We start from the raw sequence: 27,998 nt of genomic DNA, 5'->3' as shown, positions 1-27,998 counted from the left end.
AATAAGAAATCTTCTTTATTCAACATGCAGCAAACAAATAGATTCAAATGCATTTATTCTCTCTGATTTTTATGCAAACTACAGATTGCAAATAGAGTATAAAATAGATTCTCCCCTGTAAGAAAATCCGCTTCCTGTTATGACAAAAATATAGTATTAAAGATTTATTTTAAAAATACCAGCTTTATAAAATGCTAAGTAAAAAACTAACATCAGTGGTTGGTTTAAAGCCAAAAGATTAAGCCAAGGATCCATTAGAAGCCTACAAGAACCTAAAGGGGAAATATCCTATTCTTGTGCTTATCTACAGGTGCAGTGAGAAATAGCTGCTGTTCCAGGTGCATTAATAAGCTCATTTCTCCCATTTACTGGGCAAGCATTAAAGATCTTTAATGCCAAGAGTGACAAGCAGCTCTAATTCTCACTGCAGTCCAGAGTATAAAATTTACTCATAAACTTAATTAAATCAGTAGGCTGACCTTTTGGCTTGAGTCATGTTAGAAGGATAAATACAGTTTAGTACAGTCTGGAACCCTATTAAATGTTTCAAGTGAAATGTTGAATTCAGAAGTAATGCAGCACATTTCAAGGATTTGACTGTTTCCTATGAGAATCACAAGAGAAGCAATGCTGGCTTTTCTGCAGTCATTCTGAAAACTACAGTTTTCTCTACTTAAAAAAGGTCAAGTTGCCATTTTCTGCACTGTTTTGAATACATGGTATCTGGAATTTGGAAACTCTTTGCTTGTGCCACCTACAGTTTAATCTGCAGTAAACTGAAAAACCATAGTGTGAACAAACAAACTGGAACTCAAGTTGTTTGACAAGCTTTAGAAAATCTGGAGATGCATGGATGTGGCTCCATCCTTCCACTTGTTAACATGGTCTGAAATAACAGTTCTGCAGAGTGGACAGGTTTTTTCTCTATTAAACCATAAAGAGATGCATTCTTCACAAAATGTGTGCTGGAATGAAAAGAATGACAACTTAGAGCTTCTAAGCTCTTCCATTTATATTATTTGTACAGTCTGATTTCTAAAAAGAATTATCATAACATACACTCTTCTAAATTTATGTTGTCTTGTGTAACAGTAGTTTTAAAATATTCTTTAATTAAAAAAAATTAAAAAGGGATTATGTGCATTACCTGACAGATCAGCAGAATAGGCTTCTGAAATTCAGCTTGGCAAATGGAACAAATATCATCAGATTCAGAGCACTGTCTCTTGCTGGCTGGCACCCCATAGTGCTGTAAAACAAAGAAAATATTGCAGCAAATATTAATTTTGAGGGGGATGAAAAAGCCAAACCTACAATACCAGGACAGAAAGGAATTTTGGAATAAGGGCTGCTATGAATGGGAAACTTTAAATCTCTAATCTCAAGAAACATCACTAATTTTTAAAGTAGAAGCAGGACAAAAATTATTATTTCACATCCTTTTATCTGAAGGGACGTGCAGACATTTCTTGTGGGTGATTTTGTTGTTGTTCAGGTGGCAACATTCAGTCAAGGAACTTAGTGAAATGAGAGAATGAGTTAATTTAAAAATGCATTTGTTTATTGCTAAAACAATAAAAGGAATAGGATTGTGGAATTTCTAGGATTTTCATGTAAATTTGGGTGATGGTTTTGTCAGAAGAGAATTCAATACTCACTGGGCGTGTAAAAAATATCCGTAAGACCTGCCTGAAGTTTCTCCATTGTCCAAAAAAGCTTAAAAGCTGAAATGGGAAAGAAAACTTGAGTTAGGCTTAGTATTTTTTTCACTGTGAACTAAAAAGCTCCCAAGCTTTTGATTCCAACACTGGAAGTTTCACTGCTGGTTGGATGTTGGAAGTCACATAAGCACAGCAATAGTTCAGACTTGACTCTATCTTAAATGTTTGAAATGTAACTAAATGAAGAATTTAGGCTGAAGTTTTTCCTAGTGAGAGCCTGGTTTTTAAGAGTGCTGAGATTCTGAAAGGAAGCACTGGAGTGCAAATATATCAGCATTATTATCATACTTGCAATGATCTTTAATCCTGAATTAAGGTCCTAGAGCAAGATGAAGTGTTGGTTATGTTTAAAGCCAGACTGGTTACATTTGGGGCAGATGAGCTCTTTGGAGAAGCAGAGAGCCAGTAGAAGATGTTTAACTTGTTTAGTATCCCACAGATGCTCCAGCAGAGAAAATTCCATTTCCTGGAAAATGGTGACACTTTTAGCTGTTAATATTATTTTTGTCTCATGTGATGGGACCTATGGCAGCTGTGTCCTTTTCTTTGCAATCCCAATCCATTGCTAGATAAAGAGAATTTTGATTCCTGAGCCAGTTTTCCTGGAAGGCTGCATCAGTAAAACTGAAGCAACTTGGCAGTGAGTTCAGAAGGGAACTATCAGCCATGTGTTGTCTATAACCCCCCAGTGATTATTCCTGCAGAACAACGACTTGAGAATTTGATAGAACATGTGAGGAGAGTATAAAGCTTGCATACCTTGAGGATGAGGTAGAGAAGGCCCAGCAGGATGCCAAGGCTCCATCCCAGGGCAGAGTCCAGCTCCCCATAGGCGATGAGGTAACGGAACCAAACTGGGATGGGGACAAACATACGGTAATACTGGCAGAGTTCTTCTAACAGCATGTACCAGTAGCCCTAAGCAAGACATGCAAAGGAATAGCTCAAGGTTTCAAACTCCAAGGATTGGCAAAATACACAGAAAAGATGCATTGTTATTCTTTGGGGTAGCTTCTTGTAATGAAATAATTTAATGCGAAGCAGGGAAAAAAAGATCAGAGGATGAGTCTCACCACAACTGTCCAAGTAACAGGAGCAGAATTGATTGTTGGAAAATCAAATTATAGGATGAATTGGGATGGCTTGGCAGATGCCTACCTACTTAACAAGGCTGTCAGACTTAATTTCATAAGCATTAAAAGAAGTAAAGTTACATGAAAAAGGAGAATAACACAAATTTGGTCACAGAGATCTGCTTGTCATGAGCCAGAATTGTGTCCTGCACTCAGAGTGAAAAAGTGAGAATAAGGCACATTCTTTTAGTAACAAACAATAATAATTATAGTTATTAATTGTTAATAATAAGACTTTTTCTTAAAACTGTATTTGTAACTCTTTCTGTAATGTACACTGGATGATACCACAATTTGCCACTATTGACCAGATTCCTTCTTTAATAATTTAGCCATAGTTGGTAAAATGGAATTTTCAATAACTTTTTTGCATGTTACATCACTAGCTGTAGGAAAAAAAAAATTAGAGATCTTGATTATAAATCAGTATTTAGAGAAGCCAGTTGTACCTCAGAAGAACTTGTTCTGCTACATTATAAGAGATGAAAAGGTCCCAAAACATCCTGTTCAAATGGTACCACATCAAACTGTACTTGCTAGTTTATTTCTTCTGAACCAGCACCAGTAATTGCAATTTTAAGATAAAATATAATTGGCTTTGCCTGCCTCACCTCAGGAAGCAGAATAAAAATAAATACACCATGAGTGAGTGTGAGCTTCTGAGAAAATTATTAAACCTCACTGATTTGAGAAGTTAAGCTATGAATCACATTCCTTGATCTGACAATAAAGAAAATTCAGGATTATTTTCGAAGAGACAGAAAAAACAGCTGTTTGCATGTGCAGATCTTAAAATCTTGACAGTTCTTGTTGAGCATGTGCAAAATTTGCTGTGCTCCAGCTGCTCCAGGCCAACTGCCCATGTACACATTCCTACAGAGCAGAAAATAAAAGGTTTGCTTCAACCCCCAACTTGGAGGCAGAAATAAACCCATTTATCCAATTATATAATACAAGCAATTGTTTCTGATCAGACTGAAAACCTTTTTTAGCACCAAGCAGAGAAGAACATGAAATCCACAGGGTTTTCTTGCCCATGGTGTACTGGTGGATTATATTCAGACATTTAATTAAAGATTTTTCTCTGGGTAGAATTTAATAATTAGTTACTTTTACCATAAGAGAATCTTCACAAGGATCAAAACTACAGCTTGTTTCCTTACCTTGGATTTAAAGGACATGATAAAAGAAGGCACCAGGAGAATAAAGCACTTCAGGCCCATGAAGAGGAATTTCAGAATAAAGTCTGTGACTCCAACAATCCAAAGCACCTCCCAAAAGTTCATAAAATCCACAGTGGGGCTTAAGAAGATTAAGCTACAAAAAGAAGTATCAGAAGTTACTGGAGCACCCTATTTAGAGGAAACTGTAACCTGAGATTATCACAGCAGGTTTAATTAAAAAAGGAAACCTGATTTACACCAAGGGAGAGCATTTGCTAAGAAAATTGTAAATGGATCACTGAGGATCTCTGACAACTGTTCCATCTTGGAACTTTCTTTGCTGTATCTTCATCACAGCTCCCATCCTCCAGAGCTCAGTTTGCTGTCTCAGTTTGGCATTTAGCCTTTGATTTCCAGCCAAGGCTGCAGCTACAGAATAGGCAAGGGGGAAAATCAATTGGAGTCATAAACTCCACAGAGCCCCAGGATGCCACGTTTGGTATTCCCAAGGGTCAGAGCTGGGAATCAAAGCCAGGAATGTTCTCTGTGGCACAGCAGTGCTGTTAAATCAAATATGGAGTCTAGGAAATTCCAACATACTGTTTTTAAGGACAGCACCTGTTAAATTTGGCAGAAGGGAAGGAATGGAGATTAAAGTGCAAGAGAAACCAATGGCACAATTAAAGAAAAACAGCAAAGTGTCCCCAGTTAATGCTAAATACTTTATGGTGGGGTAGAGCTGTTTCTCTACTTACCTGTGATACAGGGACTGAGAGTGGAAGGTGTAATACAGGAGCAGAGATGATCCACTTAGGTAGAGTAGTAACCAAGTGCACTGCAACTTGGAGCACCGTTCCTGCAAGGGGAGTTAAAGACACTGCAGTCCTTGCCTCAGAATCACTGCTGAAAGACATCCCAAACACCAAATCTGCTGCACCCCAGCAGTTACTACCACAGGACTTTATCTTAGGGGGTTCAGACCCCATAAAATAGGAGAGCTCAATGGAAAGGTAAAGGAGTAATTTTAGTATTTTTCAACCTACCAATTTGTAGGTGTAGCAAGTTTTTTTCTGAAGACAACCAAAACCCAGCCCACTCTAAAGAAACAACAGGTTTCCCTTTGGCAGTGAACACAGAGCTGAAAATTGAAACTGTCAACTGCTGTTTCATCCCACAACTATAGATAAGAAGTTAATCCATAACTTACAAAAAAGCGATTTCAATAATCAAAGTCAGAGGGGAATTTTGCAAACCTTGTTATCTGAGAAGTTCCCCAGTACAGAAGCATTAAGACTTCCATCTTGATACCTAATATTATTAAGTAAATAAAATACCATCTCCATTCACATTTCTTTCAAAAATGGATTAACTTGTTTAAGTCTTGTTTAACTTAAAGAATTATGTTGTATAGTGTGATACTTACTCTGAGAAAAACCTGATTTACTATGCTTTTGTTTGCATATGCATAAGTTGTTAGCAGCCCAATTCCAAGAGAAATGCCTATTAGGAAAATAGGATCAGTTATAAACATGAAAAGGAAAAAAATAATCACTGAACTGGGTTAAAAAGCAGACACTACTAATATGTCTTTGTAATTAGAATTAATAGCTCAGACTCTCAAGCCAGGATAATTAAGCACATTGTACATATGCCAGCAAAGGAAACAGAAGCCACTGAAATGTAGTTTAGTAAATCTCCCTTTCTGATGAATAAAGCAAATAAAAATAAAGCTAAAAATAAATTGAATTACATTTCAGGCATGGTTATTAGACTATTTCTTGGCAGGGGGAGGGGAGGAGGGTCTGTTTTGTTGCACTGTACCAGTTAGGTGCTGCATGAGGAGTTTGACACACAGGATCAGCAGGTAGGGCAGGCTCTTGTGCAGCCACTGCAGGAGGTACCGCAGCTCGGACAGGGAGTTCCCTCCCTGCTCCTCGGGCTCCGGAGCAGCATCCTCCAGCCCTGCCGCCTCCCCATGGGCGTGCCCGTGGGAGCGGCTCTGGGAGCCGGGCCTGGGGGCTCGGGAGGTGGCGTTGTCCCTGGATTCCCCCGCGCTGGAGCTCAGCTGGATGCGCACATCGCCGCTGCTGGGCCGGCAGGAGCTCTCTGGCAGCCCGGCCGAGGAGGAGCCGTCGCCGCTGCCCTGGATGCCGTGCAGATGGGAGCAGTCGGCTTGCATGGTGGGGTGTGCTCCTGGAGGCTTTTCTGATTTGTGTCTCCTACATTGGGACATAAGCAGGAACAGCTCAAGAAAAAGATAAATAATTCAGCAAAATAAAAACTCAAGGAGTGCATGAAGGCAAGATTCTCTGAGATCCTGAGTATGTTCACACCCCATCTCCACAGCACAACCTCTCCTGTCCCATATTAAAATGATTTCCTTCCCTCCACGTGCAGGTTTCCCAGCCTGCAGTGACCTGGCTGCCTCAGGAACAGCTAAAAGTGCAAATCAGAACAGCAAAAGCTGCTGGACAGGAGAGCAGCACTGGCTGGTACAAGAGAGATCTTGGGAGTGCTGCATAATTTCACCAAAATAGCAACAGCAGTGGGCCAGAAAAGGAGCAAACACGGATGGGAAGGAAGCAGGGAGCACATTTCCATGCACCCATTAATTGGTGAGCACTGGTTCAGACACGTCCAGTAAAAAGCCAGTGCATGCTCAAAACTGAGGCCCATTATGAGATTAATGAGATTATCCTGTCTGGGGAAGGGAGCAGAACCAGGTTAGGCCATTTTCTAAGAAGCATTTAAAAGAGTGAAAAATGAAATGCAGCCAAATGAGGTCTGATTTATCTTTCCTTTGGCATCATTTGGTTGTGTTCTGGGCAGCTTTTCACTTCTCTGTGAGTCTTTACTTGGATCAAATAGGGTTAAATCAACTTCTTTGGACTGGTGTGACATCAGAGTAATGATTTTGGAGAATGCCTGGAAGCTGAATTTGACACAATACTTGTCACTATGGAGTAATATTGAAACACTGAGAATTTTAATATAATCCCACTGTTCAAACACAGATTCCTCTTTGATTTTTTTTTTTTTTTCCCACAGCTAGGTTCACTGAGGATACAAAAACAAAGCAAAATTTGATTTTTGCAAAATTGGGTTTCCACAGCAAAATGTTCTGGATGCTTTTACACAAACCTCAAATTCTTTACCCTTTAAAAAGATGGTAACACTTTAACACATGAATATGAGAACTCACTAATATTTACAAGTACTGCTCCTACTACTACTATTTTTTTTTTTTTTTTTTGTTGGCCAAAGATGACATCATACTTCAAAGCAACCAAAATTCTCGTTCTGTATTTTTTTGCACACGAATAAAACCGATGGAGCGGGGATGGAATTGACTTGTGTGAACCGCGTTCCTGAGCGATTTTTACGGGAAGGAATAAAAAAGGCACCTCATTTACACTGCAGTTGGTGTTTTAGGGCCGCGTTCTGCAAGAACTGACAGCTCGGTGTTGAAAAAGCCGGAGCTGCAGGATCGCAGCTTCCCCTGGCACCGCGCCGAGCAAACTTTCAAATCACCGAGTTATTAAAAGAGATTTCAAAGGAGACTCCCGCACGCACCCAGATTTTATTCTCCCCCCTCAAATATCAGCTAAAATAAGGCTCTTGAGAAAGGCCCCTCCGAATATTCCCCGTTCCTCCCGGGGCCGCCGCTCACCCCGCAGCTCGCCGGGACCCCCGGGAGGGTTTGAACTCCCCCGGGAGGGTTTGAACTCCCTCGGGAGGGTTTGAACTCCCCCGGGAGGGTTTGTGCGGAACCCCTCGGGTGGGTTTGCACCGGCGGGACCCCCGCAATGAGCAGGAAAGGGTGAGCGCGGAGCGGTGCCCGCGTCCCCCTCGCTGCCCGGCGCTGTGAGGGGCGCGGCCCCTTTCCCGCCCCCCGCCCTCACGGTACCTCATGGGGCGGCCGGCGCCTCCCGCCCGCCGCCCGCCGCCATCGCCGGGGCCGAGGGGGTGGGAGAGGGCGCGGCGGGGGGAGGAAGAGGAGGAGCCGCGAGGGAAGGAGGAGGAGGAAGAAGAAGATGAGTGAGAAGGAAGGAGTGAGAAGGACGAAGGCTGCGAGCTGGGCGTTGCTTTGGCAACATCGTGGCCTTCGCCCCGCTATGGCCCCGTGAGGGGTGGGGGGGGGGGGGGCGCCTCCCCTCAGCCTCAACCCCGCCAAAACCAAGTGGGAGGTTCCTGTTCCTTTTTATTGAAAGCCTCAATTAAAATTAATCTGGGAAGGCAATAATAAGGAAGGAAATGAAGGGATATATATATATAAAATGTGCGTGTACTGCGGATCATTACTTGTCGGTGGCGATTAAGGGAGTCCTGCTGTCTGGAAATTGGCTTTGCCTCCCAGGAAACCTGAGGAAAGCGCTGCCCTAGTTAATATTGCTGTAGCTCTTGGGAGAGGCTTGGAATGAAATAGATACAGGTTTTCTTTTGAAATATGCTCTTGAATAAATTAGTTTGCGTCCAGAAATGGCATCTGTTTTCCCTGGCTCAGATATTTTTCTAGAAGAAGTGTTTAGGTATGCAGCTCACACGGAAAGCGGGGCTAATATCTGAGCAGCTTGGAAAACCGGTGCTGTGTTGTTTTGAGTTAGAACAGAAATGCTGGTTTAATTCCAAAGTTTAAATACAGCAATGCTGTGGGGTCAGTAAGGGCAGGAGAGGGAAAGGATGGACCCTTAGATGTAGATCTTACAAAGTGAAAAACTAAGAGTTTGGAAGAGTTAAGTGGCCTGGTGTGCAGTGACACCATCTAATAACAACCCTTGGCTCTTATTTTCAAGGAAGTAGCTGGAAACACTGGCTGCACCTCTGTGTCTCTTGGAGGTAGGTTTTGAGGAGGCAGTTTGGTCTGCTTTTATGATGTTTTTGGAAACTCTGCCTAGAATTTCCCAACTGGAAAGTTCAGGTCACTTATCCTCTGCGTTTTGCTCAGGCTGTGGTTGATGGATTGGAAGAAACCCGGGTTGGTTATTACAGACAGACTTAATTATTAAATATTCCCACAGTCCTCCTGTTGCTGTAGGCCCTCTGAACTCAGAAGAACTTTCTCATTTGTGTAATTTTTCTGTCTAATTAGCCCAATACTGCTCAGTAGCAGCAATAATGCAGATTTCAGATGCCTGGCAGGAGGCACTCAAAGAATTTCATGGCCATATCCCCATGTTTCCAAGGATAACACAAACCTGTTGTGTTTGGCTTCTGCTGTGCCATATTGTTCATTCTCCCACTCTTTACTCAGTCAGTCACTCTCATCATGTTTGGATTATGAAGGACAATGTGAAAAAAATCTTAATTTGCTTCTCAAATCAGGGAGAGCAATTATAAATCTTTTATTTTTAAATAGTGCTTTATGATTGGAAATTATGCATGCCTTCTGTACATCGCTTGGAAGGGTATAAATATAAAAGATTTGTTCAGCTGTTTCTTTTTTGTAATTATAAAATGCATTAAAGTACAAATGTAGCTTTAAATTCACGTTGTTCTCAAACTGTTTCTCATTGCCACATGCACTGAAAATATGAAATTAATTCACAGCAGCTTATTAATCAATGGTGTTTGCTCATGCAGGTCACTTGCTGATTTATCTCCAATTCACAGCTCATTAGAAGGTGTGTAACTCTTCAGAGATGTTGTTATTTAACAGGTATGTTTTCCTAGTGCCATTAATGACCCTCTGGATTTAGTACCTCCTGACAGAAGAGAGATTTGGGAGATTATTCACAGAAAATTGGAAGTCTCTTCCCATGGGCATTGGACACATTAGGTCATGGAATACCTGGTGATAAATTTACCAATCTGTATTTGGCTTCTAGTCCCAGGATGCCAATCAATTTCAGAGAGTGCCCAGGCACATTTTCAGGTGTTTATACACTCAGAACTATCCCAGAGTTTCTTATCCTCCCAGGGACAGGTGGTACCTCCTTAATTGGTGCAATCAGCACTTTCCACCGGTGTGTACCTGATTTTTCTGGGGTTGTTGAGTGCATGAAAACATTGGAACAAGCTCTGATCCTTGTGGAACTCTGCTTGGGATGCCCTTGCAGCTCAGTATGTACCTCTGCAGCAACAGTTACTCTGTCCTAGAAGTTGCTGAGAGCTTGTTTTGTAGGCAGAAGTATTAGAAGAACATATTTTGTGTCCTGAAGGAGCTCTGCAGAAACCTCAGCAGGTTGAGAGATTACAATCTTCACCTTTTGTATCACCTTTTTTCATCAGAAGGAACTGGTGCTTTAAAATGAGGTGTGCAGCATCATCTGTGGTGGAATTTAAAGAAGCTGATCTCAGATACAGGGAAAGCAATTTTAGTTAATGATATGATAAAAAAAATGGGCTTTTGGGTAAGAGTCTGCAGAATAGCAGAATGTCCTGAATATTCAAAGGCTTTATTGGTTTGTCTTCACTTTACCCGAAATGCTGCTTGAGTATGGAAGACTTCTGCAAAATTAAGAGGGTTTAGTTCAAACTGTTGGAAGGATTTGAAAGTCCTGCCAAGAAGCTCAAATAACCTTTAGAATTTGAATGTTTCCTGAGCTTTGAGTGCTCCATCTTTTAAAAACTCTCCCCTGCATCTCTACAAACCCTGACTTCAGTCTGTATTTCGAGCACAAGAAAACAGCTCCTGTGTTCCTGTAGCTGAGACAGTGAAGAACAGAGCCCAGTTCTGGGCTCTATTCATTCCCTAAACATCCCTGAGGTGGTGGCTGAGTTTCACTGCTGAACTCTGATCCTCTAAGCTTTGTCAAGGAGACTCGCAAGGAATTCGAAGCAGATATTTTTGTATTGCAATGACATCACCCCGTTCCCTGAGGTTTCCAGAAATCTTACGAGCCCTCTGTGTACAGCAGCGTGTTCATGCCTGTGAAGTCATTCTAAACTGGGAGTAATTCCACTGCAGTGCTGTCATGTAATTGTTCTAAAGCTGTTGAATTAGATCCCGGAGTCTTGTTTTTTTTAGGCAAAGATAAAGCCTTGAATGAGAATCAGCCAGCGGAGCCACAAAGGGCAGCTGTAGTTTTTGCTCCCTGCACAGGAGGGTGCTCAGCCTCTGTCTTTATCTGCAGGAAGGAGCGATCCCGTGCTCATCAGAACCAAGTGGAGAAGCTGTTTCCTGAACTGGGCTTTTCTTGTAGTGACACTGGAGGATCTGTTAAATCCAGTGACTCATAAATTATTCAGCTGTTTAAGAATTTCGGGAGGTGTGTGTTAATTGCTGCTGTTAGACCATTACCGAGGTATTTAGGTCAGAAGATGTAATGATCATGACGTTGGTGTTCTCTAATGGGTGTCCTTAAAGGTGCCAGAATTTTTAATAGGATCTTTGAAGTTTCTCAAAATTAGGGGATTTTCCCCCCATCTAATTTGCTCATCTGAATGTGTGAGTCCCTGTGTGAATCGTTCACTTGAACAGTGAATTCTCATGTGTGTAAACATGAGTGGATTTACCAGGAAGGTGTAGATGAGTTTGTTAATTTATATTCCACTTGTAGTACCTGCTCGTAGTTGTATCCTTAATTAGTCTCTATTTTCCTTGTTAAATCAAAGAAGATCCTGAGTTGGAAGGGACCCACTGGAATCATCAGTCCCACTCCTGGCCCTGCTCAGGACAGCCCTAGCAATCCCACCACGTGTGTGATATACAGCAATATATTTTATGTTCCAAACCCGAATTAATCTTCTAACATAACCCATTAAATTTGACTTTCTGTTTACCGTTATAGGGATCAAAGAGGGGTCTTGGATGTTGTTGTCTGGTCAGGTTTTAGTCAAGTGACTTTTCTGTCTGAAAGCAATTTGTCAAACTTGTGTGTTGTACAATATTCCAGCCCTCTGGATGCACATCCAATTTAGTCACTAAGGAAAGACAGCTTTGTTTTTAAAAAGCAGATGTCTGGAAAAGGAAATATCTCCTTTCAGACCTTTTGGAATAAATACAAACCCAGAAATGTAGTAGGCAAAATCTTGTTTGCTGTGGTGAAGGGGATTTGTCCCCTTAACGTCAGCACATAAATATTTGCTTCATTTCAGTCAATATTTACCTCGTGGGTCAATAAAACTTGTTTTGCACTTCACAGAGTTAATATTTACTTGCTGTTTTTAGCTTGGTGATGATATTTAAAATTCTCTTAAGGATATAGGGGGACTCTTCTACTTATTTTCCAACAAAAGATTTTGTTTTAATAGAGGTGTGTTAGTTTATTAGGAAGTGTTATCCACGAGTCACACCATGTTTGTCATGTAATAAGATTATCCAGATTATGCCTATAACACCTTACAAGTATGAAAAGGATTTTTTTTTTTCTTGAAAGGGTAAAGTGACTAAATGTCTTAGCAAATTTAAAAGCAATTGCCTGTGTCTGTAAAATTAGGCTGTAAAACTTAGGACACAGCCACTAATTTAGAAGGTTAAATGAAATTAAAGTACTCCTTACTCCCAAAATTATGGCTTTTCTTGGAAAGCATCTCTAACTCAGTCGTTTTTTTCAGTTAAGTCAAGTATGGAAGACAGTGGCCAGGTTTGTATGGTTTAGGAGGAAATGCAGAGATGAATTTTAGATCCTTATAGTTGGCAAGACCACATTTGCAAACGTACAAGTTCATTTCTGCAGAACTTCCCCTCTGCATTTCATATTTATGTCACAGCTGGCTGTGTGCTATTTCCAGAGGTTGAGGTTTATTAGAAGTTGATCCATGGCTTTCAACCTGCTGCAGCCTTTGTCTGCAGCCTGTGGGTGAGGTTCAGGCCCAGCTCAGTGTCTGCTCCAAGGAGATAAGGGGGTGCTTGTTAAGGCAGGAGTGTTATCTCACTGCCTGTACCCTGCTCCTGCCTGCTGCACTTAACTCCAGCCCTCAGCAGCTTGTTTACATTTCTGTCACCAAACAAAACCAAACATTTCCAGTTCTGGCTCTCAATGGCGATTTTGGGGTTGATACAATTAGAGATGAGGGTGAGGTTATTTAATTGAAGTCTTCAGATGGAGTAAAAACTCAGAACTAAATCACAGCACACCCATATCCTTCAAACTGTCAAACAAAACATGATAAACATGAAATTATGATAATGATTATCTTAATTGAAGAGCTCTAGCTCATGCCATGCTTTTCTTCATTAATAGAAAGAATTAATGAAAGGATACTTAGAAAAGTACTTAACTATTTAACTAAGAACTACTTCTGGAGTGAAACACTGCTGAAGGAATGTTGGAATTCATCTTAGACTACTATATAAACTTCCTCCTGGTGAACTTAACCAAATTAACCATTTTTCAGCCTCCAATGCTGCAGTAAAGATGTGCTTGCTTCAATCTGGCTTGCTTGCAGAGTCTGACACACTGGATTTAGTACAGCTGCAGAATTAGCATTCAAAACTCCCATGCTGCACAATTTCCCCACATGTTACATAAAAATGCTCTGCAGTTCCTCTCTCAGGGCTTTAGCTGCCTGTGTGTTCCCTTTGGTAACTGTTTTAATTTATACACAATCCAATTTTACACACTCACCCAAATCACTATTCACTGTGAGATAAATATGGTAAATTGGTGATTCTGCCCAATATTGACTTAACATTCAAGGTGGAACAGCTTCAGAACATATTTTGAAGGTGTCTTATGTTTCAGGGGATGGGAGGAAATGTGGGTTTCTGTGAGCTGGAGAGCTGTGATGGTTTGGATGTTGTTGAGTTTCAACATCCACACTTTGAGATCCAGGTCTATCTCCTTTAATTCTTCAAGGTAGAGAACAGCTTAGATTCCATTCCCAAATTTTCAGGATTTTTCATTCGGGAAGATTTTTGGAAAAATGACTGGTTTGATTTAGGGAGTGGATGGATTTTAAAGTTCTGTGGCAGGTAAATACCATCAGGAATGCCTCCTCTTCCATAGCTTCTCATGGCAAAAGTAGTTCTGTTATTTTTGTATTCTAAAGAAATATTTCCTAACCTTTATTTTACAAAGAGTCTTTTTTGGTCCAACTAACTAAATTTTTTTGACTTTTATCAGTTTTGCAGCCCAGACTTGGACATCAGTCCTTCCCTCTTTATCCTAATGGTCCTTCCCCTGCAGGAAAATCTCAGCTTTGATTCCTATGGAGTCTGCACTGAAGGATAGATTGGGAGCAGTGTAAAATTCTTGCTGGTGCTGCTGCATCTCCTGACAGGAGAGCAGAGGCACAGAGGAGGAAACAGCATCAACATTCTTCATAAAGCAGAGAAAATAGGTGCAGGCAAATACTTGGAATTGAACTATAATGAAATTATTGTTTATGGCCCAGCTTCTCCCTTCCATCCAGAACCTGTCATTTAGGTGATTGGGCCAGCAGGTGCAAACATAATTGAATTCAGGGGAATAAATAAGAGGGGAGGCTGGGGATTGTTTGCTAAAAAGAAGACACAAATTTTGCTAATTAGGAGGATTTATAGGATGCTGCACTTAAAAATAGATGATTATTGATAGTTGATCCTAATCATGAGAGTTATTTTATTGTTTGAGTTTCTTCCAACAATAACCAGGAACAACACCCTCTCTGCTCTGGATGCTCTTTGCAGCTGGAAACTTTCTGAAAGGCTGCACAGAAACAATGTTGTCAATTCTGAGAGGAGGTAGCAAAAATATGTGTTACATCTGTCTTTGAATTAGTTTCACAGAGGAAAGAAGTTGGAATTGTTTTTAATTATGAGACCATGAAAAGTTATGGGACTGTTGGAAACTAAAATGGAAATTGCTTTTGATATCCTCATCTAAAGTTGTTTTAATGGAACTCAGAGGTAGATATTAAACTAAATATTTGTCAGTGGACACTGCTGAAGTGCAAGTTAAATACTTTTAAATTTAATTTATTTTAAATGCAGTAGTGCTGATAACAGTGGCACTTAGGTCAATATCATTTCTCATTAAAGTTCTTTTAACACTCACAGCTTTATCAGTTACCAGCGAGCTCATCACAGCCAGGCAGCCAGGTATGAATTACACATTTGCCATGCCTTTATCTAATTCACTTCTCCATCCTGCACTTCAATAATTTGAATCTGAAGTATATCAGCAAAACAGAGTTGTTTTCTTCTCTGTGGAGAACTCAAGCAGAACTATTCCTCACAAAGAGTAACAGCCAGACTGAATTGCCATAGAAGATGTTGCAGCTGAGCTTGTAAATATTATTTTGAGAGACTTACATTTCCTTCTGAAAGGAAAGAGCATTATGGAATATTTTGAAAATTTAGAAAGGGAATAATAGGGGAAAAAAAAACCCAAAACCCATAAGATAAATTTGGCTTACCAGCCTTTTTGCCATTTCATGTCTAACATTTATTTTTGAGATGTATCAGTTACATCAAGCTGAGACTAGTTTAGTTTTATGTGCCTGGTAAAATGGATTCACAAAGATCTGGCCCATTCTCTTCTGTCACCTCATATTTCTGTTACTGTGTCTACATTCTTTTTTAACAGTTTGGAGAAAAAGAAATGGAAGTTCCTAAGTAAATATTTTTCATTCAGTTGCTCCATAGAGCTTCTGTGTTGTGTATTCCTCCAAGTAATTCATCATGATAAAGTGCAATGCTGAAGTAAAAGAGTTAATTAAAATTTAAACTGGAAATTGAAATACCAAATGAATCTAATCTGAGAGTTATGATTTCAGGTTTTCTTATGAATATCCAAGGAGTGGGCCAGCCATGCACTCAGGGTTGGGGCAAACACTCAGCAGGAGTTCTGGAAGAAGAGGATCTCTAATGCAGAAATCTGCACTTTGCTTTTGGCAGGGCTGTTCTGAGAAGGGGTTTATGATGCCCCAGGATACTGGATTTTTCTGGATTTGGGAGGAGCCAGTAGGTCTAGAGGTGTGTGGATGTATTTGCCATTCCTCAGTTGCCTCAGGAGGTGCAGAACTTTGCTGCTACAACTTCCTTTGGGTGCAGACTAATGTGTCTCATGGACAATCCAGTTTAGTGTAAAAATTAGTTCAGTTTGCTTCTGATTTAATTGCAACATCACTCAGACTTTGTGTGTTTTCTCCATGAGTAATCCAAATTTAGATTTCACTGTTGGTGCTACCTGAGTTTTTTGTGTGTTTCTGTTTAATGCAGCTGAAAGTTATTATGTAAAATGGCTAAATTGGAGTCTTTAAAGGAGCTGCCAACTTGCATTTGCCTGAGTTACTTCAACAGTGGAGAGGAGAGGAAGAATTCCAGACACGTCATCCTGATTTCACAAGTCTGCAGAGATCTCCAGAGTGGACTTGGCCATCTGTGTGAGGTAGTAAAGAGCTCTGTGCTTTTGTTCCTCACAAGTGCCTGCATGTGTAATCCATGGCATCCAGGGATCCTGCCCTGTCTAGACAACCTGGCCATCCCCTTGCTGGGCACAGCAGAGCCCTCAGGCTTGGCAGGAATGGGCACTTGCTCTCAGAATCACCCTGAGCCCCTGGGTGCAGTGCAGGTGCAGGACTTCCTCTCTGACCTTCCCCCAAAACAGAAAAATTGGCATCTGAACATTCCTGCTTCAGGAATGACCACTGTTCAGGGACAATACTTAGCTCATGATTAAAGTTCCTCCCTAAAACTGACATTTTTTTCTGTGTTCACTCACCCTGAAGTGACAAAAGATAGGAAGGAGAGGAAAATGGGAAGGGAGGCTTTACTTGCCCTAACCTTGACTTCCAAAACAATGCTGGAGAAAGCCACCCCTGTGTCTGGCTTTCCAAACCAAGGCACCAGCATGGCCAGCTGGGGACAATCCCTGTCATGGATGTTGTTCACAGCTCCCTGTTCTGACAGTGTTTGAGTTCTGTTGTTCAGTTTTGTCCATGGCAGGGTGGGAGAGCATTTCCCCTGCTCCAGAGTCCCTGGGGCATCTCCTCAGCACACACAAATTCACCTTTCAGCTGGGTGCTACAAATCAAAGCCTCCTCGTGGAGCAAAACCACATTCCCTTCATTGTTGTTGCACACTGTGTACCCATGAAGGGTCCTTCTGGACTCAGTTCTAAAGGGATAATTGTACTATTTAAATATTAAACATCAAAGTTTTTTTTTTTTTATTGTTAAACCAATATTAAAGTAGGACAAAGCTGATTTACACTTTATGGCTGTGCATTCCAGAGTCGCTGGCATTGCAGTTGATGTCCTGTTCCAGCAATATTGGCACTGCCAGGAGGCAGAGAAATGGAGATTTTAATCAAAAAACTTTATTTGAGATCCACTTCAGTTAAATTATAAGTTAATCTTGCCTTGTGAACTTCCAGGCTGTTAAAAAGGGCAAATGGCTGCAGTGTCCTCTGAAACAATTCAAATCCTATTTTTCATCAGGAGATGATTCCACTGCCCTGGAATTGAAAGTTGGGTGTCTTTTCCTCACAGATTGTTATTTAATCTCTATATATTAGCTTTCATTGCCCTTTTGATATATTTAGGCTCATAAACCTCTCATTGACTAGATTGGATTTACCACGATGTTGTTACTTTTTATGAACAGAATGAATCAATAGCAGATCTGTTGGTTTGCACTCAGTTGTTTATTTTAAGGGATGTTTAAACTTTACTGAGAGAAAATGGAAGGGCTGATGCCCAATCCTCCTCTTTAATGCTCATTTTTTGGTAACACTCTGAGTATAGCAACTGCTGCACATGTTATCCAGAGATCCAGGGCCAATAATATTTCCTAATGTTCTCTGAAATGCAAAATATTTTGCAGTATTCACAATTTATGGCATTTAATGCTTGCAAATTACTTTGTTGTTGTGATAGAAAGTTTTGGTTTCGTTACTAGGGAATATTCCAGAATAAGACTATTTTTTTTGCTGAAAATAGTAACTCTGTCTTGAAAATGTCTGTCTGGTATCTCCATATATATATATATATATATATAAAATTTATGTATCAGGAAATAGTAATTTATTTTCCTGTACTCCTCAAATAATCTGCACAAACCAGTTGACTTCATCTATGAATTTGAAGCACAGTACTAAGAAATATCACTGGGTTCATTTTAACATTGAATTTTAGGGATGGGGTTTCTTGCTTTTATTTCCTGTTTGTTTAATAATAATAAAAACCATCTATTAATCAAGTTCTACACAGGCAAGTGCAAAACTGTACCTAGTGGATCTAAAAACTTAGGAATTCTTGGATCAGTGTGATCAGGTGATAACAGCCCAGACTTGGTGCTTGCTGGAGGGATTTGTTTGGATTCCCTGTTGCTCCCATCCCCATTATTTATGCATCTTTATTATTGCATTAAGTGGTTAATTAAATCTGGTCAGATTAACCTTTGTTGATGATTAGAAGTAGACATCTCAGCCACTGGAAAGCAAATCATTTTGGGTGGAACATCTTGTTCTTGTTTGAATAATTATCTTTGTTTACATTCACACAGCGTTAATCACTTGAACCAGACATTTTTGGGGAAAGAGGAGGAGTGCCCAGAGCAGGTTTTCAAATGTACAGAAATTTAAAAAAGAGATACATTTCCCTCCCTTCTCCTATGTGAGCAAAATAGGGAAACAGTTTGAATTAATAATCCAGAATTCAAAGTATTCACAAAGAGCTGTAATTTGTTGTCAAATGACTTTTAAAAGCCAAAGCTCCAGGCTGACCAGCTGAACTGAGTCCTGTTTCCTCCATGAGAATTCTTCAGCAGTAGCATTCCAATATTTTCCTGGTGGAGTATTTTTCATTCTTTTCCAATTATTACTGGTATTATTTTATAACTCTGTCTTTGTTCTGTTTTTTGAGTGCTAGTGAAAGTCTCTTGTCATTTTCCCTGTCCTTCCCCTTGGTTTGATATTTTCTGCCAACTCCTCTGCCCTAAAGCCTTTTTTCCCCTTTTTCTCCATGTAATGGGATCTTGTTTCTATCAAACCATTGCATTTATTGCTCCTGAAAGAGTGAATTTATCCCAGACAAATTCTCCAGATGTTGTGGCTTCTATCCTCAAGGTGGAAGAAACCAGGAGTGATGGTAAAGTGACCTGGCAGAATTTCTGATTCTTCTTTGGGAAGAGCTCATCAGCTCAGTCAAAAGATGCTCATTCTGGAGATTATTTTATTTTAACATGAAATATTGTTTATTAACTGTTGCTTCTCAGGAACCAAATTGTGGGAATCACAGGAGATCTGTAAACTCAGCATGGTCCAGGAAGTGGGATAGTGGGGAATTAGAGAATCAATAGTGTAAAAACACAAAAGATTTCTTGGTACCACTATAAACCCATCAAGTAGCTGTGTGAATACTCTGCCTCAAAAAGGAGAGGTTAAAACAGCAAAAGCTGTAGAGAAGGGCAAAAAATGTAATCAGAGATATGGCAGATGTGGGGAACATGAACTGTATTCCCATGTTCCTTGTACACAAGGCCTCCAACTCATTTAAGGATGGAACTTTATTTTATGCAATCCCTTTTCTGATTAAAATGGTCTTCTGTAAGTGATTTTATGATACATATAAATATTATGGTTATCAGTCTTCACTTTAAAATAAGGCTTTTTTCTTTGGCAGGAGGAAGGCTGTACATGCAAATTCAGATTCCTGATGCATTCCCACTAACTTGCCCTTCTGTTCTGGCAGAATTAGGAAAAACTGTGGGGTTTGTATTTTCTTTTATTTGTTTCTTTATGTATCATGTGCTCTCTGATTCTCATTTACTTCTTATTTCGTTATCTTTCCTGTTCTTTTTCATTTTTGTGGCTACATTTGTGGCTGCATTTTTTTCTTTTATTTGTTTACTTTGCCTTGAACTTTCTCCTAAATCCTTCTTTTCTTTTTAGAAACACATTGAAGCGTCATTTTTCTCTCCTTCCATTTCCACTTCCCTTCCTCTTCTACTTCCATATCTTTTACCCTTTCCCCTCTAATAATTTTTTCCTCAGCATTTATTGATGTTTTTCTTTCCCATTGACTTTCTTGTCTTTTTTTTTTTTTTTTTTTTTTTTTTTTTTTTTTGGTGCTTTGTAATTCACCCCAAGAGAGACTCAACAAGGATTTGGGCCTTTTTTCCTTAATAGTGCAAAACTGGAGAGAAACCACCTTAAAAATGTGTGGGACAAACTTTTTCCTAACTGTCCTGTGGCATGAGGGTGACTGGGAGCAAATAAATTCCTGTTTAGCAAATTTAACTTCTCCTAAAAATTCAGGCTTCATCCTTCCAGCTGGAAACTGGATCATATAATGTGTTATTACAAGCTGTTAAAATTTGAGACTGAGGAGGGGGAATAGGCTGAAGTTATTCCATGGATTGTTCTGTTCTTTGTGGGAGGCTGTTAAAATAAAGCAACAGTATAAAAGATGAATTATATACAATTTAATGTAAAGCTGTTGGAAGCCATTAGAATATTTCTTCCTTGATGGTCTAACATTTGTGTACTTTTACAAAGTTTTACATTTTTTGGTTCTTTCCAAGCATTATGAAAATTGTACTGAGAGGAGTAAATTCATCTGCATAAAATTGACTGCAAAGAGCAATTAGTCCTTCATTAATATGCAAATTTGGTCCAGTGCAGATTCATCTATATATGAGGCTTAAATATGCAAGTCAGTCTTGCTGTGCAAGAAGCCCAGATGCTTTTATTTACTTTGAAATTGAGGGATTTGGTTAATGATGTTGTTGACAGGAAAACTTGAATAAATTTGATGATCACCATCTTTCATATTAGACGAGGCCCATGGAAAAAAATTACCAAGTAAAATACCAATTTTATTTGGTAATTTCCTATTACCAATCTTGTAATAAAATGTAAGATAGAAAGTAATAGAGTTAGATTTCCTAATGTAGTTATCCTGAGACTTAAACTGTTTCCCAAAGATGGAGCCATTTTTCTTAAACTTTGTTTTTCCAGAGGGTAAAGACATCTCCATAAGCTGTATGAATAACACACTGCCTGGAGATTTAATATTGGAAAGTTGGTTCTGTGACTTGCTTCAGTTGGTGAGAGGATATAACCCTGAGAATGAAAAACCAGGAGCTTTGGAAATGGTTCTTTGTCATCTCCCATGATTTATCTGTAGGATCTTTTTAAGAATTAGTGCTGAGGCCTTTGCCCTGAACCTGTGTAACCATCCTGGAATCTGTCTGAACACACAGCCAATTCTATTTGGGTCACCTAAACTCCTTAATAAACATTTTCCTAAATATCTTTAAATCTTTACAGCCCTTGGTAGTGATACTTTCTTCCTGCTGGCACCCACCAGAGCAGGGTTTTTCCTCACCAATAAATCCAAGCTGTGGTGTGTCTTTCCTCTCTCCTCCTCTTTTCCTGCCCCATGGTTTCTTTGGCACATCCAGGATTCCCCTGGTTTTATCCAGCATCCATCACTCAGCCAGGTAAGGGAACAGTTCCTTTGTACTCTCAGTCTTGATTCACCTGCAAGATCCCACAGCTTGTTCCTCCTTTTTTTTTCCTGTACCAAACCTGGTCTTCTGTCATGCCTGAGTGAGGCATTGGCACTTCCAAAACAACAGAGAAATGTGGTTGAAATGGACTGAGCTGTGTGGTAATTTATAAAGCTCTAGTTGTAACTACCTTAGGACAAGTTAATAGATGAGACCATTTGATTCCTCTGACTTCCTGGCAGAGCTGTTTGGGATATAAATCCTCACAACAGTTGGTTTCCAAATCCTTAATGTGCTGCACTAGGCAAAAAGTTTCTACAGCCATGTTGAGGAGAGAAAAAAATTCAATGAGACACCAGAATTGTTGATGTGGTCTTGCAGGTGAATCCAAAAGCAGGAAAATAAAAATGGAATTGAGTTTTTGGGAGGAACAGAGGAGAGATCTGATAGTCTTGTGAAGGCTGTGGTTATCCTATAAGGGAATCTGCTTTTTTCCATCAGAATGAGGCACTGACAGTGTCAGAGGGGAGTTTATTTGCAGTTCTTAATCATTTAGGAGGTGATAAATTGATTAAAAGGTGAAACCTCAAAACCACACCATCTGCTGAGACTTAAATAGCCTTTGCCTTTGAGAACACAGAATTTTTGAGCTGTTTGGTATTTTTCAGCACCATCCACAGCAATCTTGGCTTTCTGATCAAGCTCCCAAAAGGGGGAAAATATTAATTTTGAAGTGTATAAACAACAGTCATCTCAGCACAACCTGAGGTTGTCTCCTATCAACTGTGTAATCTTTATATTCTAGATTAATAAACACTTCAGCCTTGGAGTTTATTAGTCCAAAATATATTTATTACCTCATAAATTCAAACCCCCTCCAGTTACCATCTAATTAAACTGCAGTGCTGTGCATGCTATCTTTGGGGATGTATTAATAATGGAATTATCTTGTGAAACAGTAATTACATACTTTGTGCATTCTTTGCCACACTCTTTCTTCAGTGTCTGTGTGATGAGTGGGGCACACAGTGCTCCATTGTTTGGAGCTCCTCCAAACTCTCTGTGTATCCAAAGATAAGCAGATTTTTTTTTTTTTTTCCCCTCTTAGTAGAAGAGGGAGAAAAGTTTGTGCATTTTTTTGTACTCAGGAAAGACCAAGTTCCAGACTAGGAACAGTTATGAAACATGATTGTGCAAGTGATTTTAGCTGGTGCTTTCTCCTCACTCTTTGAGGAGATTACTCTCAGGAGGAAAACCTCCTTGCAGGATATGTTTTGTTCTTACTGCAGCTGCCAAAAGCTGAAGACAGCTACTTTATCTGCAAGAGAATATTCATTTATGGGACTTCAGTGGTGACATAGGTATTTTAAACAGGAAAAGAGGCTTAAAGCCTTCCTCAGGAGAGAGAGATTTACTCACAATTTTCTCCACTGGTAAGTGTACTTGCTGTATTCTAATTTATAAATGTATTGACTCTGTCTGTGCTTTTGCTTTGTAAGGTTGTCTCCCATCTTCTACTCTGGATAACTTGTATTGACAAGAATTCTTTTGCTCATTTTTCCTCACTTAGTGCAGGATTGGGTGTCTGAATCCTGCCTGGTGCTCCCTTCCCTGCATGGAAAGAGGCACAGGAGGCAACACCTTTGGCACATAAGTTCCCTGGAGTTTGAAGTGCCTTATCTCTAGTTCAAGTACATCTGTTGAGCAACAGTGGCAGTGTGATTCTTGTTGACACAGGCTCTGCTCTACCTGACAGGAGGGGGGTTTATTCTCTCTTGCACTCCAGCACTTTGTGGGTTTAGGACCCATATGTTGTGTTTTCTTGCCTTTTTTTTGGTCACTGCAGTAGCTGGGGCTGGCAGTGTCTGCAGGGACAGGAAGGGCACTTCCCACCAGTTTCCTCCCTGAATCTTTCGAATCTTTCAAATCTTTTCAGCACAAGTTTTGCCTTCTCCCTGGTTCAGGTTCTGAAGTGTGATGCCAAATAAAATATGGGTAGTGGTCACTCACTTCACACAAAGGGCTTGGATTGAACTTCCAGCTGGAGCTTCATCTCCACTCCTGTGTTGTGATTGCAACTTCATGTTTTACTTGCATTTTGCAGCCATTCAGGGGCCAAGTTTTCAAGTCTCCACATTTGGACTTGTTTTGATACTGCAAAATCCTGCAAGAATTCTGCCAACAGCAAGGCCAGTGTGTTTGAAAGCAGATGGCATTTCCAGTACCTAAAGCCTGGTCAGGTGTGAGTATCTCAGTAGTAAGAGTGACTCAAACTTGTAGCTTTGATTTCCAACAAGACACTATTTGCTTTATCCAGTAATTTTCATCTGCCAGCACTCACAGTGATTTAAATCAGACTGTTTTCATGGATGAGTGTTATTCTTTGGAAATAAAGAATGCCTGACAAGCTTCTGTAGTTTCATGAATAGATTTTTGTAAACCACAAAATGAAATGTAATTATTGTATGAGATATGTTTTACAGAATCTCAAATGGCTTTATCAGCCTAATGTCTAGGAATTCACCTTCTGAGATTGAACATCTTGTGCTTGGTATCTTAATAAAAATGGTGTCTGATAGCACTTGGCCACAGCATAGAATGGAACAGTTTCTGTTGTAATGAATAGCAAACATCTGCAAAGAATAATTATATTTATGACATATTCCTCAAACACACAATATTATTCTTACAGCTCAGCATTAATTACTGGATTGTCAAAACCTGCTGATCTCAAAACTTTTGGTTGTCTAATATTTCTTGTGGCTGTTGATGAAAAGATGGTCTGTGTGTCCCCAGAATGGTCCCAGCTTGTGTCTTGCCTGTTCTGTCACTCTGTTTTTGTCCCTGGTATCTAAACTATTCAAATTAGACACCTTTCTGATGTGTTTTTCCTGATGTGAATAAATTCACTGCAGAATACTTGCAGAGCAAAAGATGTTTGTTGCCAAGCAATTATATCAGATGAAATATACAGAAGGGTAATATTTTAGTCTGACTTTTTTTTTTTTTTAATTTCTTGCTACAGGCATGAATCTGAAGATGAATTCTGGGAATTTAGAGAAGGAAAAAGACAGGGCTTTTATTTCTTAAATAATTTTCCTTGTCTTCTGTATTTTGCAGTGATTGCTTTGAGTCTGTAAGGTCATTGTGGTTGAAGGCATGAAGATGAGGACATCAAAGCCTTTGCCCACTTCTGACAATTACTCTGGAGACAAACACAGCTCAGAAGACAAATGTTATGAGCTACCTGTAAGTTCTGGTTCACAAAACAGATGAGAATCCAGAGATACTTCAGAACTTGAAAATGAAATTTATTCTCAAGGTAATGGTTGTGCTCATTATCTGCTGCTCTTTCTAAATGTAAAGTAAGGAGTGCAATGCCCATCTATTCTATCTATAACAGCTGACATGTTTTCTGCATTCCTGTGTTTGCCTAAGGAGTCATGGATAATCAATTTGATGTGCAAAATATACTGCATGGGTGAATTCTGATACATATCACTTGGCATGGCTGTGCTGTTAGGAGAGGCAAAAACTTCCAGGAAGGAAAGAGCAAGGAAAATCTGCCTGATAATTTTCTCATCAGTTTTTCTCCAAGGACGTATCTGTAGGTGGATTCCATAGACAGTGTTTGGGTTTTTTTTCCCCTCCCTTGAGTGGCTGGTTCTGTGTGTGTCAGTTATTTTTCTCTTGCTATATTAGAAATCAAAGCTACCTTATCTCTTCAGGATATATTTATCTATATTTATATCTCTATATCTATCTCCTATAATCCTAACTAGGAAAAACTAACCTGAAACATTTTATTTTCAGCCTTTGTTATTATTTAAATACATTTTCAATTTTTTTTTTTATTCCCTACATGTATTACAAATAATTTCCCATCTGATTGGGAAGCAGAACAGGCAGGAACCAGCAGCAGACAGATGTGATTATAAAAGATGTTCTGTTTGTTGTAATGAGACTTATGGTCTTAATAAATTCTTAAAATGTTTTTAACACAACCAGTTTAAGTAAGTTTAAAATTTGATTTTCTAGTTTTAACCTTATCAGATCACTTTTTGCCTTATTGTTGAGAACACACCCCCCCAATTTTTTCTTAGTTTTAGAGAATTTCTCACAAAAAAGAGCATCTCTAGTTCCAGCAACAAAAAAAAGGGAAATTCATGTGGATAAAAAGCATGAATGACAATCCTGATCATGTGGAAAAAATCAATCTGTGAGCTTAGACATAGTTTCACATTAGTCTCCTCCTTTCTTGGAAATCCATATTTTCACCAGAATATCCAGCAGCGTTACGTAGCCTGTCAAAATTTGCCCATAATATTTCATGTCCTTCTGCTGCAAAGAAACAGCTGGATATTTTATGTCATGATGTGACCAATCCACCTCTGTTGTTGTCATTTTAATTGCTGGGGCTGTATTTTTAAGTCCTCCACAGAAGGTCTTTGTAGTGACAAGAGAAGGGTTCACGCTTGGTAAGCAAACATAAAGAATGCTGCTGCTAATTGGAGAGGGACTAATGCAGTTATGATCCCATCAACATTTAAGTTACATTGGGAAGGGACATGTTTTTTTGTTGGGTTTGTGTTGTCACATAAAATTTTTCCTCGGGGTGGATTTGGTGGGGAAGGTTTTGGAACAAACAGATGAATCCTGGAATTACAGGGATGGGAGAGATGGAAGTGAAATTGTTCTAAGCTACATCTACAGTAGAGAAATCAGCATTTTATTATTCTTTCTTTGAAATTGTGGTTGTTAGCTGTTGGCTTGTGAAATAGCTTGTCTGTGGAAATGGGAACTCAAAAAACTCCCTTTCCCCTGCCCTGAAGAACTGCAGCCAGAGTGTTTCCTGTGAAGGAGGACTCCTCAAAAATCACCAGTTTCCCAAAGGAAGGAGGTTCTTATGCAGTAATTTAGTATTTTGAGTGTTTTCCCCTTGATATTCTGCCTCTTGTGCCTATAGACCTCCCAGTTTCTGAAAGTCTGCTGGACCTTGGCTTTTTTCCTCAATTACATTTGGCTATGGATTAACAGTTTTACAGTTGTGTGCCCTGAGTTCTTTCCCCTTCATGCTGATTTAATTTTTTTTTTCTACTCACATCTCTCTTCTCAGGTGGAACCTCATCTTGAGTAGCCTTGGGAGGGTCAAAGGTGCTTCCTTTTGCAATTCACTGCATGGATTTTAGAAGATCCCAATTTTTAGCATCTAAAGAAGGAAATCACAGCTATTTCCATGGGAAAATCACAGAGATGACAGGGCTTCCCCCCAGAACACTGCCTGTGTAATTGCTGAAGACATTCCAAGCCACTCTAACGAAGTGCTGTCTGCCAGTCATTATGTTCTCCTTGGAGGACCATCTGTTGCACTTCAAATATGTAAAGGTCTCTATCATTTATTGCTCCAAACAAATCCAGGCCTTTGTCTGATGTGTTGGAGCTCCTGAATGGATTCTAAAGGTGGTTTCAGTCACAAAGGACAGGGTGTTCTCTTTGGTTGTACTCCTTCAGCTCAAATTTCAGAGCACAAATACACTGATGAAACCAATAGCTGAATATTTTCAATTTAGTTAGAAATGAATTGTGAACAACAACAACTGAAAATTTTGAAATATGTTTTCGTTCAGTTAGGAGGACATTGGAAGATTTTTGCTTCTGGTGAACAAATCTTTCCATTGTAGTGGTATCCAGATTTGATATATGCTGAGATTGGAATGAAAATTACCTTTTTTTTTTTAACTAATTTTTTTTATTAGCTTATTTGCATCTGAAACTAGTGATTCAAAGGAATAGTAAAAAATAGAGTCAGCAGCTTGAAATGCTCAAACCTTCCTTAGCACATGTCCTTTACAGGGATGTAATACTTGGTTGTACAGTCATTATTTATAGGTTAATTAGGATCCTTTCCATGAGTGAAATGAGCAAGATCAGGCATTAAGACATTCTGCTTTTTGTTTTTCCTGCTGCAGATTTTAAAGAGCTGTACAGTCAGCTTGGAGAACATGAGCATTGTCTTTTCACAGTGGAAAAGTTCTGTTCAGAGATTTCCAGCCAGAGAAATCCAAAACAATTTCTCTCTGGTTAGGGAGTGGTCCTATCTTTTTCCCTTTCTTTTCTTTCCCTTCTCCTTCCTGCACAGCAGCTAATGTTCTGGTCAGAAGTAATAATATGTTAGATCTTGAATGTCAGTAGCCCCAGAGATCCTGACAAGACTATTCATGTGCATTCATACGTCTTAACCAAAGCTGACACTAAAGAGAGCAAGAATTCTCATATTCCTCTTTTTATTTCTGTGCATTAAACTCAAATCTTCTCTTGGAGACCTCTGCTAGAAATGACACATTCACCATTAGAAAAAGGCATTTTAGCAAGGTCTAAACAAAGCAGCTGGATATCAATCTGGCTCAGGGCAGAGGCTCCTGTGAGAGCTTGCAGTGCAAAGCTGAACTCTGATTTATACCTTACAAATGTTGTGAGATAAATACCAATGGGAAAAACTATTCCTCCCAATCTTTCTAAATTTCAATTAAAATTAAGTGATTTTTTTTTTTTTTTTTTTTTTTTTTTTTTTTTAACTATAGGACATAGACATGTTCTTATAGGGATATTTGGGTTCTGGTAACTTGAGGCTTTTTTTGAGAAACACACACTGAGTGAATAT

General features: G+C 39.5%; 1 protein-coding gene and 1 long non-coding RNA gene across 3 annotated transcripts; one reads left to right on the top strand and one right to left on the bottom strand.

The window, feature by feature from the left end:
- Nucleotides 1-38: 38 nt before the first annotated feature.
- On the bottom strand, nt 39-8,051 carry RNFT1 (ring finger protein, transmembrane 1). The gene is made up of 9 exons (XM_079324664.1): nt 7,925-8,051; nt 5,839-6,236; nt 5,441-5,517; nt 4,773-4,873; nt 4,018-4,171; nt 2,481-2,639; nt 1,659-1,724; nt 1,148-1,249; nt 39-965 (listed from the first exon to the last, which is right to left on the bottom strand). Exons 1-9 carry the CDS (start codon nt 7,927-7,929, stop codon nt 831-833), a joined length of 1,197 nt encoding a protein of 398 aa, XP_079180790.1. The 5' UTR covers nt 7,930-8,051; the 3' UTR covers nt 39-830.
- Nucleotides 7,751-27,891, top strand: LOC306811190. 2 transcript variants are annotated; one of them, XR_013776623.1, is made up of 9 exons: nt 7,751-7,837; nt 8,811-8,853; nt 9,598-9,677; nt 11,095-11,225; nt 16,103-16,271; nt 19,507-19,594; nt 22,627-23,579; nt 24,458-24,659; nt 26,454-27,891. It is a non-coding gene; the product is annotated as an uncharacterized lncRNA (long non-coding RNA). The 2 variants fall into 2 exon arrangements; XR_013776624.1 differs by lacking the exons at nt 7,751-7,837; nt 8,811-8,853; nt 9,598-9,677; ... (1 more) ...; nt 16,103-16,271; nt 19,507-19,594 and having other exon boundaries at nt 21,405-23,579.
- Nucleotides 27,892-27,998: the final 107 nt, after the last annotated feature.

Source organism: Erithacus rubecula (assembly GCF_903797595.1).
Source record: "Erithacus rubecula genome assembly, chromosome: 22".
In the NCBI taxonomy this organism is placed as follows: Eukaryota; Metazoa; Chordata; class Aves; order Passeriformes; family Muscicapidae; genus Erithacus; species Erithacus rubecula.
This window is presented reverse-complemented; position numbering and strand designations above follow the sequence as displayed.

Bases quoted from the DNA above. Each gene is read 5' to 3' on its own strand.
- RNFT1 (XM_079324664.1), bottom strand. The intron at 1,725-2,480 runs GTATGCAAGCTT...TTCCCATTTCAG, and splicing joins TTCTCTACCTCATCCTCAAG to CTTTTAAGCTTTTTTGGACA. The intron at 966-1,147 runs GTAATGCACATA...TTTTCATTCCAG, and splicing joins CTATTCTGCTGATCTGTCAG to CACACATTTTGTGAAGAATG.